Below are 12,597 nucleotides of genomic sequence, written 5' to 3' on the forward strand. Positions count from 1 at the left end.
GTTTCGAGCATATGGACCCTTTATTCAAGATCAATATCTCACTCGGCTAGAAAAAAGACCAGGCAGCGAGCTGACCCATGCTGTGTTTCATCCTACAGAACCTGTAGCTTAATATTTAATAACTAAGCCTCGCTGGCTTCAGGAGCCTGAGGTGGCAGGTGACCATAACCTGGCATACACTGCCCGTCCAAGAAACAAATTGCACACTCTAATATTTCGTTGGACCGCCTTTAGCTTTGAGGACGGCACCCATTCACCATGTCATCGATGAGCTTCTGCAATGTCACAACATTTATTTCCGTCCAGAGTTGCATTAATTTTCCACCAAGAGAGGCGTGATGGTGCATCACTTCATCCGCCTCTCTTCTCCCCCTGATGCGTCCGTCACTCTGGAACAGGATCCATCAGACCACATGACCTTCTTCTTGCTCCAGAGTCCGATCTTTATGCAAATTGAAGCCTTTTGTTCTGATTAGCCTCACTGATCAGTGGTTTTCTTATGGCTACACAGTTGTTTAGTCCTGATCCCTTGAGTTCCCTTCACATTGTGCGTGTGGAAATATTCTTACTTTCACTATTAAACATAGCCGTGAGATCTACTGTTGATTTCTTACGATACCACCAAACGTTTAAGTGATCTCCGATCGTTCAACAGTTTTTTCTGACCACATTTCTTCCTGAAGACGATGGTACACCACGATCCTTCCTTTAATAATGCGCTCGACAGTTCTTAACCCGATGTTAGTAGTTTCATCTCCTTAGTTGTTTTCTTTGCTTGATGCAGGCCAATAGTTTGACCCTTCTGAAACTGATTCACATCCTTTCCACGACCACAGGATGAGTCTGTGTGCGTGTCTTCCGACATGGTTGTTTAAGAAATGAGAAGCTACTCACCGCATCAGCTCAGGTTAAATAACTTGTTACCAGCAGAAACATAAGCGTAAACTGAGATACGTTGGACGCTAAAGTCTAACTTTTGAACATTCAAATAAAAAGTGTGAGCCGAGATGGGAACTGAAAATCTAATCTTTTATGAGACATAAACCTAATTTGTCAATTCATCACATTTGTTTTTTTGAGACAAGCTACACAAAAATGATATAATCCCATTGATTGATTTATTATCATTTATTCCTTATGACAGAAAAACATAATTTGACTACTTTAATGAGCACAAAGTAGCAGCAATCATTATGAGTCGCACACATCCCAACATAACACACTCTACAGCAGCCCGGCATCACATCTGCACTCAACAACTCTGTCCTCCATCACTTACATGAAGTCATTTCACTTTCTCCCACCATATCTTCCACATGCAGTCACTTATTTAATGTCTAAGGCAGACGTGTATTTCTTCCATCACTTTCTCGTGTATTATGCTTCAGCTTAACATCAGAACTATGCAACCTAATAATATAATATCGTCCTGTTTGAATGATTAAACATGCATCACACATTTAAGAATCAAGACTGTAAACAGCTTTTAGATTCCTTTGGGTTCTGTTTTGTTAGTGACTTCTATTTCTCTTGAGAATTCCAAATCAAGATCGAAATGATCATCACTACCAAAACTATAATAACTCCTGCAGTAAGCCACTTCCAATTCTTCTTGCACCCTAAAAGAAAGAAAAACAGAGCAATGAGTCATCAGGTATCATTTACAACCAGACATGATTTATACCCATGTTTTTATTACTTAATGCAAAGGAAACTAAATGTTGGTTTTCTCTGTCCGTCCTTTCAGTTTATTTTTCACGCCTGTTGGAAGTTTCTGATACAACTGGGAAATGTTAAACTGTCGTACCAGAGTCTAAAAATGATCAGATTTTAAGGATAATTATCGTGCGTCATACTGTAGCCACAACGCGCCGTAAATGTGTAATTTTAGAAAACACTTTGTCACGGTGGGGAAAAGGTGAGGATCCAAATGCAGCACACTTGACAAGGTTCTAACAAAAAGAGAGCTTTATTTTATAAAAAGCTAGTAAAAGTACAAAGTAACAAATAAAACTGAAAACACAAACCAGGAAGACACGAGGAGCCGCGCACGAGGAGCCGCGCACGAGGAGCCGCGCACGACAGGGGTGACACTTAGATGACGAACTCACAAGGAACACTGGGACAGACAGGGATATATACACACAGACACTAAACGAGGGAACGAGACACAGCTGGGAGAGAAAGGCAAATACACAGGAGGAAACTGATGAAGGAAACAAGACACACCTGGGGAGAAAGGCAGAAAACACAAGGGCAGGAAGTAATACCAGACATGACACAAGGGGAAGGGAACATTTCAAAATAAAACAGGATACAGAAACCAAGATCATAACACACTTATACGTCTTGAATCGGTCTTACGAGAGCATTTCAACTCAATCTCTTCTTTTATTTCTGGAGCAGTTTCGCTTTTTTTCGTGAAAATTCTCTTGAAATGAGCGTCGACAGAGAGAACGACAGTCATTTAAAAAATACTTTTCTACAGATTGATAACTGTGGATTTTGTATGCAATCTTTTCACTTCACAGCTCCTATGGTCAGGAGGATTACACAGAGCAATAACTCCTTTAATGTGCATATATGGCCATGTGAGTGACGTGTAAAATAGACTTCATATAGAATAGAATAGAGTTCATGATTACAGTCACACTTACAATGAATGCAACGAATGGAAAGAATGAAGTAATTTGGCTGGGTAGAGACCTGAAAGAAAGAAAATGAGTAATAATTAGTAATAATGAAACTGAATCATTTCAAAGGTGGACAAGGTGATCCCTTATCTCTTAAAGAGATAGTTTGGATGTCTTAGAGTGGGGTGGTCTGAGGTGCTTATCCACAGTCAGTGTGTTAGCCACAGTTAGCTGTGTGCTGCTGCAGACAGGCGGAGCAGCAAAACATATATTAGCCACCTAAAAGAAAGAACCACCAGATAAATGCAACATCAGTTCAAGTGAACGCTATATTTAGAACATTTTCATCGTTTTACCTCGCTGTCAGACAGCTGAACAGTCTGTGTTTCTGATCTACTGTATGTTCTCACCAGAGCCACCAGGGTCCATTGAAATAAACTTTAATTTAACCTTGCAGAGTACCAGAGTTACATAAAGTTCTCTCAATATAGAGTACACTTAAACTGATACTGCTTTTTTTTTTCCTGACGTCCCCGTCCACAGCAGGACTTAGCTTCCGTGCCGACCTCATCTACTGACTCTGGAGAAGTACCTCATAAAACATCCAAACTATCCCTTTAATATCACAATATCAGTGCACTGCATTGATCGTGTGTAAACCTGCTTACCAGAGGAGGGGGAACTCCCAAAACCTTCTGGATCTCATACCGCGCGATGTCATTGCGGTTACACTTCAGGAGGTTGCCGTTATAGAACAGACAGTCCACAGTGAGCAAGACCATCTGGTTTTGCACTTGTCTGCTGCTCGCAGCTACAACATGCTCAGGGTTGAAGGTGTGATGCATCACCACCAGAATTGCTCGTTTACCAACTGTAAGCACAGAGAAAAAAAAAATTCATATCAAAATATAAAAGCGATATACGTATACCTTTGACTCATCAGTATGAAATCAGCCAAACATTTGCTACCTGGAATGTGGCGCAGTGCCTCGTCGATGTCTGTTCCAACTCGTGAAGTGATGGGACAGAAAACCAGAAGGTAGTCACTGTCTTCAGGAGAGATCACCTCGTTTTGGCCCACGTCTTTCAGTTTTCCAACAAAGTCCAGATGAGCATCGTTGGTTTTTCCAGCCAAGTAGACGAAGAAGTTCTTCCCTGGCACTAAACACAGAGAAGATATAGTTCATATAGTTGTGTGCATACACACCACCAAACCCAGATGTAGGAGAACGTCGGAGCTCGGTGCGAGGTGCTGTCGGAGCTCCGTGCGAGGTGCTGTCGGAGCAAAAGTCAGGGGCATCTAAGAGCGCTATTCCATCCATCCATCCATCGTCCACCGCTTATCCGGGATTGGGTCGCGGGGGCAGCAGCTCCAGTAAGGAACCCCAATCTTCCCTTCTCCGGGCCACATCCTCCAGCTCCGACTGGGGGATCCTGAGGCGTTCCCAGGCCAGTGAGGAGATATAATCTCTCCACCGAGTCCTGGGTCTTCCCCGGGGTCTCCTCCCAGCTGGACGTGCCTGGAACACCTCCCTAGGGAGGCGCCCAGGTGGCATCCTTACTAGATGCCCGAACCACCTCAACTGGCTTCTTTCAACGTAAAGGAGCAGCGGCTCTACTCCGAGTCTCTCACGGATGGCTGAGCTTCTCACCCTATCTCTAAGGGAGACGCCAGCCACCCGTCTGAGAAAACCCATTTCGGCCGCTTGTACCCGTGATCTCGTTCTTTCGGTCATGACCCAGCCTTCATGACCATAGGTGAGGGTAGGAACGAAGATCGACCGGTAGATTGAGAGCTTTGCCTTCTGGCTCAGCTCTCTTTTCGTCACAACGGTGCGGTAAAGTGACTGTAATACCGCCCCCGCTGCTCCGATTCTCCGGCCAATCTCTCGCTCCATTGTCCCCTCACTCGCGAACAAGACCCCGAGGTACTTGAACTCCTTCACTTGGGGTAATGGCTCATTCCCTACCCGGAGTAGGCAATCCACTGGTTTCCTGCTGAGAGCCATGGCCTCAGATTTGGAGGTGCTGATCCTCATCCCAACCGCTTCACACTCGGCTGCGAACCGATCCAGTGACTGTTGAAGGTCACAGACCGATGATGCCATAAGGACCACATCATCTGCAAAGAGCAGCGATGAGATCCTCAGGTCACCGAACTGCAACCCCTCTCCTCCACGACTACGCCTCGATATCCTATCCATGAAAATCACGAACAGGATTGGTGATAAAGCGCAGCCCTGGCGGAGGCCAACATTCACGGGAAACGAGTCCGACTTACTGCCGAGTATCCGGACACAACTCTCGCTTTGGGCGTACAGGGATTGGATGGCCCTCAAAAGTGACCCCCTCACCCCATACTCCCGCAGCACCTCCCACAGTATCACCCGGGGGACCCGGTCATACGCCTTCTCCAGATCCACAAAACACATGTAGACCGGATGGGCGTACTCCCAGGCCCCCTCCAGGATCCTTGCGAGAGTGAAGAGTTGGTCCGTTGTTCCACGACCAGGACGGAATCCGCATTGTTCCTCTTCAATCAGAGGTTCGACTACCGGCCGAACCCTCCTTTCCAGTACCTTGGAGTAGACTTTACCAGGGAGGCAATAACTAAATGTAATTTATTCTCTATAACAGAGGTCCTCAATAATATAATACAAATAATATTTGTTGTAAACATTGTATTTACATTAGTCTGCAGGGTATTTTATTTTGAAAAATGAAATAAAATGCATGATATAAAATGGAATAATTACATTTACATTATATATGTGATAATTAAATTATATGTTTTGCACTTTATTGTGTGTTTTTTATGCCTGCTCCCCCACAGGATGGGGAGTATTCTATAATACTGTAATATTGTACTCTTGACAGAGCAACACCTGTTGTGAAAAAGGTTTTCAGATCTTGTACTTAAATGTGCAAAATCACCACATCTGGATAAACAAGACTTTTAATCTGTAAAGAAACTAAAGCTGTCGTAAAAAGTACAACGTGTACCTCTGAGATGTAGTAGAGTGGAAGTATAAAGTTGCATACAATTGAAATACCCAAGAATGTGTTCTTTAGTGCAATACTTAAAGAAATATACTTATTCCACCACGTGTAGGTCATTTATAAAAACAGTAAACGTTCTCACCGATCTGCCCTTCCTGGTCCATGACTCTGAGGAGATAAAGAAACCTTTAGTTCACTCAATCTGAAGCTGAACACGGAGTGTAGGCCTATAAACATCACAAAAAACTCCGTTGTCACAGCTGCTCTGCACAAGCTAGTGCTAACCCAGGAAACAGAGTTAAAGTTACCGATAACCTGTAATGTAACTCCGAAGCATGGTAGAGATTCCGCTGCTCACAGCCTCCAGTGGAGTATTAAAAACCTTTTTTAGATGCTTACTTACCGAGTAGATTGATAATTGCTTTGAAATGTCTCGTTCATGTCTGTCTCAGACGAATATTTCCCCTTCAGTGAGGGACTTTCACTTTCGCTTTGACATGCAACGTGTTCTCCAGCTGATCACAGGAGGAGGTGCTTACAAGTCTTTAGACCAGGGGTCACCAACCTTTTTGATACTGAGAGCTACTTCAAGGATACTGAATAATACGAAGGGCTACTTGTTTGATACAAACTTCCTGAATAACATAGTTGCACGGTTCACCTTTAATGATAATATTATCATTATTAATAATAATAATAATAATAATAATACATATTCATATGTGAAGAGACTGTCTGATTACATGTTAAATATTCCTCACATTGATTATTAACAATGATTTACCATGGTAGGAAACACAGATATATTTAAACATTATTTATTTATGTTCTCAATCTATTTCCACATTTGAAAGTCAGAGTTATCACATCTCTGATATTTTTTGTAAATATATTTATTGACTCACGTGGCCCCTGTGAGCGACCAAGTGCCTGCGGTCACCGCGTTGGCTACCCCTACTTTAGACTTTAGCAAGAGATCAGATATGAAGGCTGCAGGAGGAAGGAGTCACTGCAGAGCTGCTGGTTACTATGTGCATGTAGGTGAGAGCAGCTTTTACTTTACTTAGGTGTTGGCTTCAAACACATTCCTGTCTATAGACACATCAGAAACTCACTTCCTGTAGAAGCATCCAAAGTATTTTACAACTTCTGCATTTCATACTGGTCTCAAGCAAACAAGCATTAAAACTAAGTTGATGACTTTATAAACCAGCCTTAACGCCCTGCACAGTAAAACACTACAGTGTCATCATTAGTAAATATAACTTGTTTAACTTTGAGGATTTAGTTTTGCACAATCTGTCTTTTCTTGTAAGGCCATTAAGGAATGTAACAAGCTCTCATGCTGCCATCGCCTCCCGAGACCCCGGCAATCCATTCGCCTCTCGGGACCCCAGCGATCCCCCGGACTCTCGAGACCCCCGTGTTCCCCCGGACTCTCGAGACCCTGTGTTCCCCCTGGCCCTCGAGACCCCCGTGATCCACCTGGCCCTCGAGACCCCCGTGATCCACCTGGCCCTCGAGACCCCCGTGATACCCCTGTCCCTCAAGACCCCCGTGTCACCCTCAAGTGTCAAGACCCCAGTTCCAGTGGCTCCGGCCCAGCCTCCAGAGCGGCTCCGCCGGCCTTCTGCCCAACCTCCACCCTGGCCTCCTGAGCGACTACGCCAGCCTCCAGCCTGGTCTCTCCGCCAGCCTCATGAGCAACTCCGCTGGCCTCCAGCCCGGTCTCTCCGCCGGCCTCTAGTTCGGCGTCTCCGCCGGCCTCCTGAACGGCTCCGCCCGCCTCTAGTTCGGCCTCTCTCTGAGCCATGTTGGCGCCTGATTTTTTACACTTTACATTTGTGTCCGGAGTCGTGCGTTTGAGTCTTCCTTCCCTGTGTCTAAGTCGTAACAGGGTGTAATACTTGATACGTGTATGTACATATATTTGACTCTGATTGATTTCAGTAATTATTGTATTTTTTACTTGTATTTGCATTTATTGCATTAGTTGTATTTATGTTTTTGTCGACCTGCCCACAAACCAAACCAGGTTATATGTGGAGTTAACTCATTTAACTGTTAACTTACTCAAACATGTCGTCTATAGCAACGGTCCCCAAACTTTGGGGGGGGGGGTTATAAATAATATAATAAATAAATAAATATGACGGAATAAAACGATACAGCCGGCATGAAAACAAATATAAAGTGCATAAAAAACTCACCATTACGCTGAATTAGTGGGAGCCCTGAGCTTGTGTCTCTGCAACGAGCCGGTTCAATATAGAAGTATAAATTCCTCTTAGCGACACGGTTAGTCACCAAGTATGACGCTCTCAGTGCACTCGCATGTGTTGATGTGGTGGCCATCAGTAATTCTTTATGTCCTTGTTCAGTTATGAAGGCTTTGTTGCCATATGTGAGAGCCTGTATATTATGCAGAGCGGCGCATGAGAATCACCTGTAGAGATAAACACGTATTCTAAGTGACTCCTGATGTTGTCTTTTAAATGTCTCCTCATTGGGTCTTTTCCCTTTTCCAAAAAAGCTCTTTAAAGACGTTTGTTTTCACTCATTGTTGCTTGTGGGCTTAATTTTTTTGAAGTAAAGTATCACGTGACAGACGAGCGTCTTGACATGTCAAGAGACATAGACGCACAGACAGATGTATCTGGTGATTTTTCAAAATAAAATATTTTTTTATTCAATCTTTCTGTGCGGCCCAGTACCAAATGACCCACGGACCGGTGGTTGGGGACCATTGGTCTATATAAGAAAGACACTAATTTCTGCTGACACTTTATTTATGTAAATATAACCTATGAATCTTATTTGAAGGTTCAAAATACGTCATTTTATATTAGTTAAATAATCCTAACAAGGCAATAAAGTGTAGTTGGATGATTTACTACCTACTCAGCACTCACACAAGAACGTTATGCATTTAGCAGCTAAAGAGTCAGTGAATATTGGAATATATATATATATATATATATACGTATATGTAAGTACTTGTACCTTACTTGAGTATTTCCATTATATGCTACTTCTAATGCACAACATATCAGAAAACATCATTTTAATACTTTAATGAGCACAAAGTAGCAGCAATCATTATGAGTCGCACACATCCCAACATAACACACTCTACAGCAGCCCGGCGTTACATCCGCACTCAACAACTCTGTCCTCCATCACTTACATGAAGTCATTTCACTTTCTCCCACCATATCTTCCACATGCAGTCACTTATTTAATGTCTAAGGCAGACGTGTATTTCTTCCATCACTTTCTCGTGTATTATGCTTCAGCTTAACATCAGAACTATGCAACCTAATAATATAATATCGTCCTGTTTGAATGATTAAACATGCATCACACATTTAAGAATCAAGACTGTAAACAGCTTTTAGATTCCTTTGGGTTCTGTTTTGTTAGTGACTTCTATTTCTCTTGAAATTCTTGAATTCCAAATCAACGGAATGATCGCAAATCCCAAAAATATACCTCCTGCAGTAAGCCACTTCCAATTCTTCTTGCACCCTGAAAGAAAGAAAAACAGAGCAATGAGTCATCAGGTATCATTTACAACCAGACATGATTTATACCCATGTTTTTATTACTTAATGCAAAGGAAACTAAATGTTGGTTTTCTCTGTCCGTCCTTTCAGTTTATTTTCACGCCTGTTGGAAGTTTCTGATACAACTGGGAAATGTTAAACTGTCGTACCAGAGTCTTAAAATGATCGGATTTTAAGGATAATTATCGTGCGTCATACTGTAGCCACAACGCGAATACTCGTACGGCACTTTTGGCATTATTGATCCTACAGAGCGCTAGATTATCGTACAAATACGTTCATTCTCTGACACAACTATGAAAAACAACAAACTCTCCTAAAACTAAATCAGACGGTTGAAGCCTCATATCAGCTTCAGCTTCATTTAAAAAATACTTTTCTACAGATTGATAACTGTGGATTTTGTACGCAATCTTTTCACTTCACAGCTCCTATGGTCAGGAGGATTACACAGAGCAATAACTCCTTTAATGTGCATATATGGCCACATGAGTGATGTGTAAAATAGACTTCATATAGAATAGAATAGAGTTCATGATTACAGTCACACTTACAATGAATGGAAAGAATGCAACGAATGCAACGAATGAAGTAATTGGACCAGGTAGACCTCTGAAAGAAAGAAAATGAGTAATAATTAGTAATAATGAAACTGAATCATTTCTAAGGTGGACAAGGTGATCCCTTATCTCTTAAAGGGATAGTTTGGATGTCTTAGAGTGGGGTGGTCTGAGGTGCTTATCCACAGTCAGTGTGTTAGCCACAGTTAGCTGTGTGCTGCTGCAGACAGGCGGAGCAGCAAAACATATATTAGCCACCTAAAAGAAAGAACCACCAGATAAATGCAACATCAGTTCAAGTGAACGCTATATTTAGAACATTTTCATCGTTTTACCTCGCTGTCAGACAGCTGAACAGTCTGTGTTTCTGATCTACTGTATGTTCTCACCAGAGCCACCAGGGTCCATTGAAATAAACTGTAATTTAACCTTGCAGAGTACCAGAGTTACATAAAGTTCTCTCAATATAGAGTACACTTAAACTGATACTGCTTTTTTTTTTCCTGACGTCCCCGTCCACAGCAGGACTTAGCTTCCGTGCCGACCTCATCTACTGACTCTGGAGAAGTACCTCATAAAACATCCAAACTATCCCTTTAATATCACAATATCAGTGCACTGCATTGATCGTGTGTAAACCTGCTTACCAGAGGAGGGGGAACTCCCAAAACCTTCTGGATCTCATGCCACGCGATGTCATTGCGGTTACACTTCAGGAGGTTGCCGTTATAGAACAGACAGTCCACAGTGAGCAAGACCATCTGGTTTTGCACTTGTCTGCTGCTCGCAGCTACAACATGCTCAGGGTTGAAGGTGTGATGCATCACCACCAGAATTGCTCGTTTACCAACTGTAAGCACAGAGAAAAAAATAATTCATATCAAAATATAAAAGCGATATACGTATACCTTTGACTCATCAGTATGAAATCAGCCAAACATTTGCTACCTGGAATGTGGCGCAGTGCCTCGTCGATGTCTGTTCCAACTCGTGAAGTGATGGGACAGAAAACCAGAAGGTAGTCACTGTCTTCAGGAGAGATCACCTCGTTTTGGCCCACGTCTTCCAGTTTTCCAACAAAGTCCAGATGAGCATCGTTGGTTTTTCCAGTCAAGTAGACGAAGAAGTTCTTCCATGGCACTAAACACAGAGAAGATATAGTTCATATAGTTGTGTGCATACACACCACCAAACCCAGATGTAGGAGAATCAAACAACTTAAAACCACAATGTTACATTTTCACAACCACCACCATAATATTACGATCCAAATGATCCATTTATAATATTTTTTTTAATAAATTAAGCAGCTTTAAATGTTACCTATTGCAATAACTAAATGTAATTTATTCTCTATAACAGAGGTCCTCAATAATATAATACAAATAATATTTGTTGTAAACATTGTATTTACATTAGTCTGCAGGGTATTTTATTTTGAAAAATGAAATAAAATGCATGATATAAAATGGAATAATTACATTTACATTATATATGTGATAATTAAATTATATGTTTTGCACTTTATTGTGTGTTTTTTATGCCTGCTCCCCCACAGGATGGGGAGTATTCTATAATACTGTAATATTGTACTCTTGACAGAGCAACAGCAGTTGTGAAAAAGGTTTTCAGATCTTGTACTTAAATGTGCAAAATCACCACATCTGGATAAACAAGACTTTTAATCTGTAAAGAAACTAAAGCTGTCGTAAAAAGTACAACGTGTACCTCTGAGATGTAGTGGAGTGGAAGTATAAAGTTGCATACAATTGAAATACCCAAGAATGTGTTCTTTAGTGCAATACTTAAAGAAATATACTTATTCCACCACGTGTAGGTCATTTATAAAAACAGTAAACGTTCTCACCGATCTGCCCTTCCTGGTCCATGTCTCTGAGGAGATAAAGAAACCTTTAGTTCACTCAATCTGAAGCTGAACACGGAGTGTAGGCCTATAAACATCACAAAAAACTCCGTTGTCACAGCTGCTCTGCACAAGCTAGTGCTAACCCAGGAAACAGAGTTAAAGTTACCGATAACCTGTAATGTAACTCCGAAGCATGGTAGAGATTCCGCTGCTCACAGCCTCCAGTGGAGTATTAAAAACCTTTTTTAGATGCTTACTTACGGAATAGATTGATAATTGCTTTGAAATGTCTCGTTCATGTCTGTCTCAGACGAATATTTCCCCTTCAGTGAGGGACTTTCACTTTCGCTTTGACATGCAACGTGTTCTCCAGCTGATCACAGGAGGAGGTGCTTACAAGTCTTTAGTCTTTAGCAAGAGATCAGATATGAAGGCTGCAGGAGGAAGGAGTCACTGCAGAGCTGCTGGTTACTATGTGCATGTAGGTGAGAGCAGCTTTTACTTTACTTAGGTGTTGGCTTCAAACACATTACTGTCTATAGACCATAGGTCTTCAACAGAGGATCTGCGACCCCCAAGGGGTCCGCGGAGGTACTGCAGGTTTCAACTAATATAATAGACATTATTCTGAAATGGGCCATTCTGCATAATGAGTACTTCTACTTTTAGTACTTTAAGTATATTTGAATGCTAATACTTTTGTACTTTTACTGAAGTAAACAAACGGAATGCAGGAATTGTACATGTAACAGAGTATTTCTATACTGTGGTATTGCTACTATTCCTCCATATATATATATATATATATATATATATATATATATATATATATTATTTTATTTTAAGGTTCATAATTGTATTGTGGGTTTGCATGCTGTAATGTTTAAAAAACACATTATGTTTCTTATTCTCTGTCTTTATATAGCGTTTTATAAAAACATTAATTTCCTACTACCCTGCAGCCAATCAGC

At 41.6% G+C, this 12,597-nt stretch overlaps 2 protein-coding genes across 3 annotated transcripts; both read right to left on the reverse strand.

Moving 5' to 3' along the window:
* Nucleotides 1-1,109: 1,109 nt before the first annotated feature.
* LOC115028921 (uncharacterized) lies at nt 1,110-6,170 on the reverse strand. The gene is made up of 6 exons (XM_029462852.1): nt 6,037-6,170; nt 5,776-5,801; nt 3,603-3,794; nt 3,302-3,504; nt 2,658-2,706; nt 1,110-1,619 (listed from the first exon to the last, which is right to left on the reverse strand). The coding sequence occupies exons 1-6, from the start codon at nt 6,072-6,074 to the stop codon at nt 1,522-1,524; spliced, it is 606 nt and encodes a 201-aa protein (XP_029318712.1). The 5' UTR covers nt 6,075-6,170; the 3' UTR covers nt 1,110-1,521.
* A 2,521-nt stretch (nt 6,171-8,691) lies between these two features.
* LOC115028920 (uncharacterized) lies at nt 8,692-12,130 on the reverse strand. 2 transcript variants are annotated; one of them, XM_029462850.1, is made up of 6 exons: nt 11,888-12,130; nt 11,627-11,652; nt 10,708-10,899; nt 10,407-10,609; nt 9,754-9,811; nt 8,692-9,161 (listed from the first exon to the last, which is right to left on the reverse strand). In XM_029462850.1, exons 1-6 carry the CDS (start codon nt 11,923-11,925, stop codon nt 9,028-9,030), a joined length of 651 nt encoding a protein of 216 aa, XP_029318710.1. In that variant the 5' UTR covers nt 11,926-12,130; the 3' UTR covers nt 8,692-9,027. The 2 variants fall into 2 exon arrangements, with proteins under 2 accessions (XP_029318710.1, XP_029318711.1); XM_029462851.1 differs by having other exon boundaries at nt 11,627-11,711; nt 11,888-11,940.
* Between the last annotated feature and the right edge of the window lie 467 nt (nt 12,131-12,597).

Source organism: Cottoperca gobio, chromosome 24, assembly GCF_900634415.1.
Source record: "Cottoperca gobio chromosome 24, fCotGob3.1, whole genome shotgun sequence".
In the NCBI taxonomy this organism is placed as follows: Eukaryota; Metazoa; Chordata; class Actinopteri; order Perciformes; family Bovichtidae; genus Cottoperca; species Cottoperca gobio.

Excerpts from the sequence above, each read along its gene's own strand:
- LOC115028921 (XM_029462852.1), bottom strand. The coding sequence starts at position 6,074 with ATGAACGAGACATTTCAAAGCAATTATCAATCTACTCG. Across the intron at positions 3,795-5,775 it reads GGACCAGGAAGGGCAGATCG|TGCCAGGGAAGAACTTCTTC; the intron begins GTGAGAACGTTT and ends CTCTGTGTTTAG. Across the intron at positions 3,505-3,602 it reads GGCACTGCGCCACATTCCAG|TTGGTAAACGAGCAATTCTG; the intron begins GTAGCAAATGTT and ends CTGTGCTTACAG.
- LOC115028920 (XM_029462850.1), bottom strand. The coding sequence starts at position 11,925 with ATGAACGAGACATTTCAAAGCAATTATCAATCTATTCC. Across the intron at positions 10,900-11,626 it reads GGACCAGGAAGGGCAGATCG|TGCCATGGAAGAACTTCTTC; the intron begins GTGAGAACGTTT and ends CTCTGTGTTTAG. Across the intron at positions 9,162-9,753 it reads TTGCATTCTTTCCATTCATT|GGTGCAAGAAGAATTGGAAG; the intron begins GTAAGTGTGACT and ends TCTTTCTTTCAG.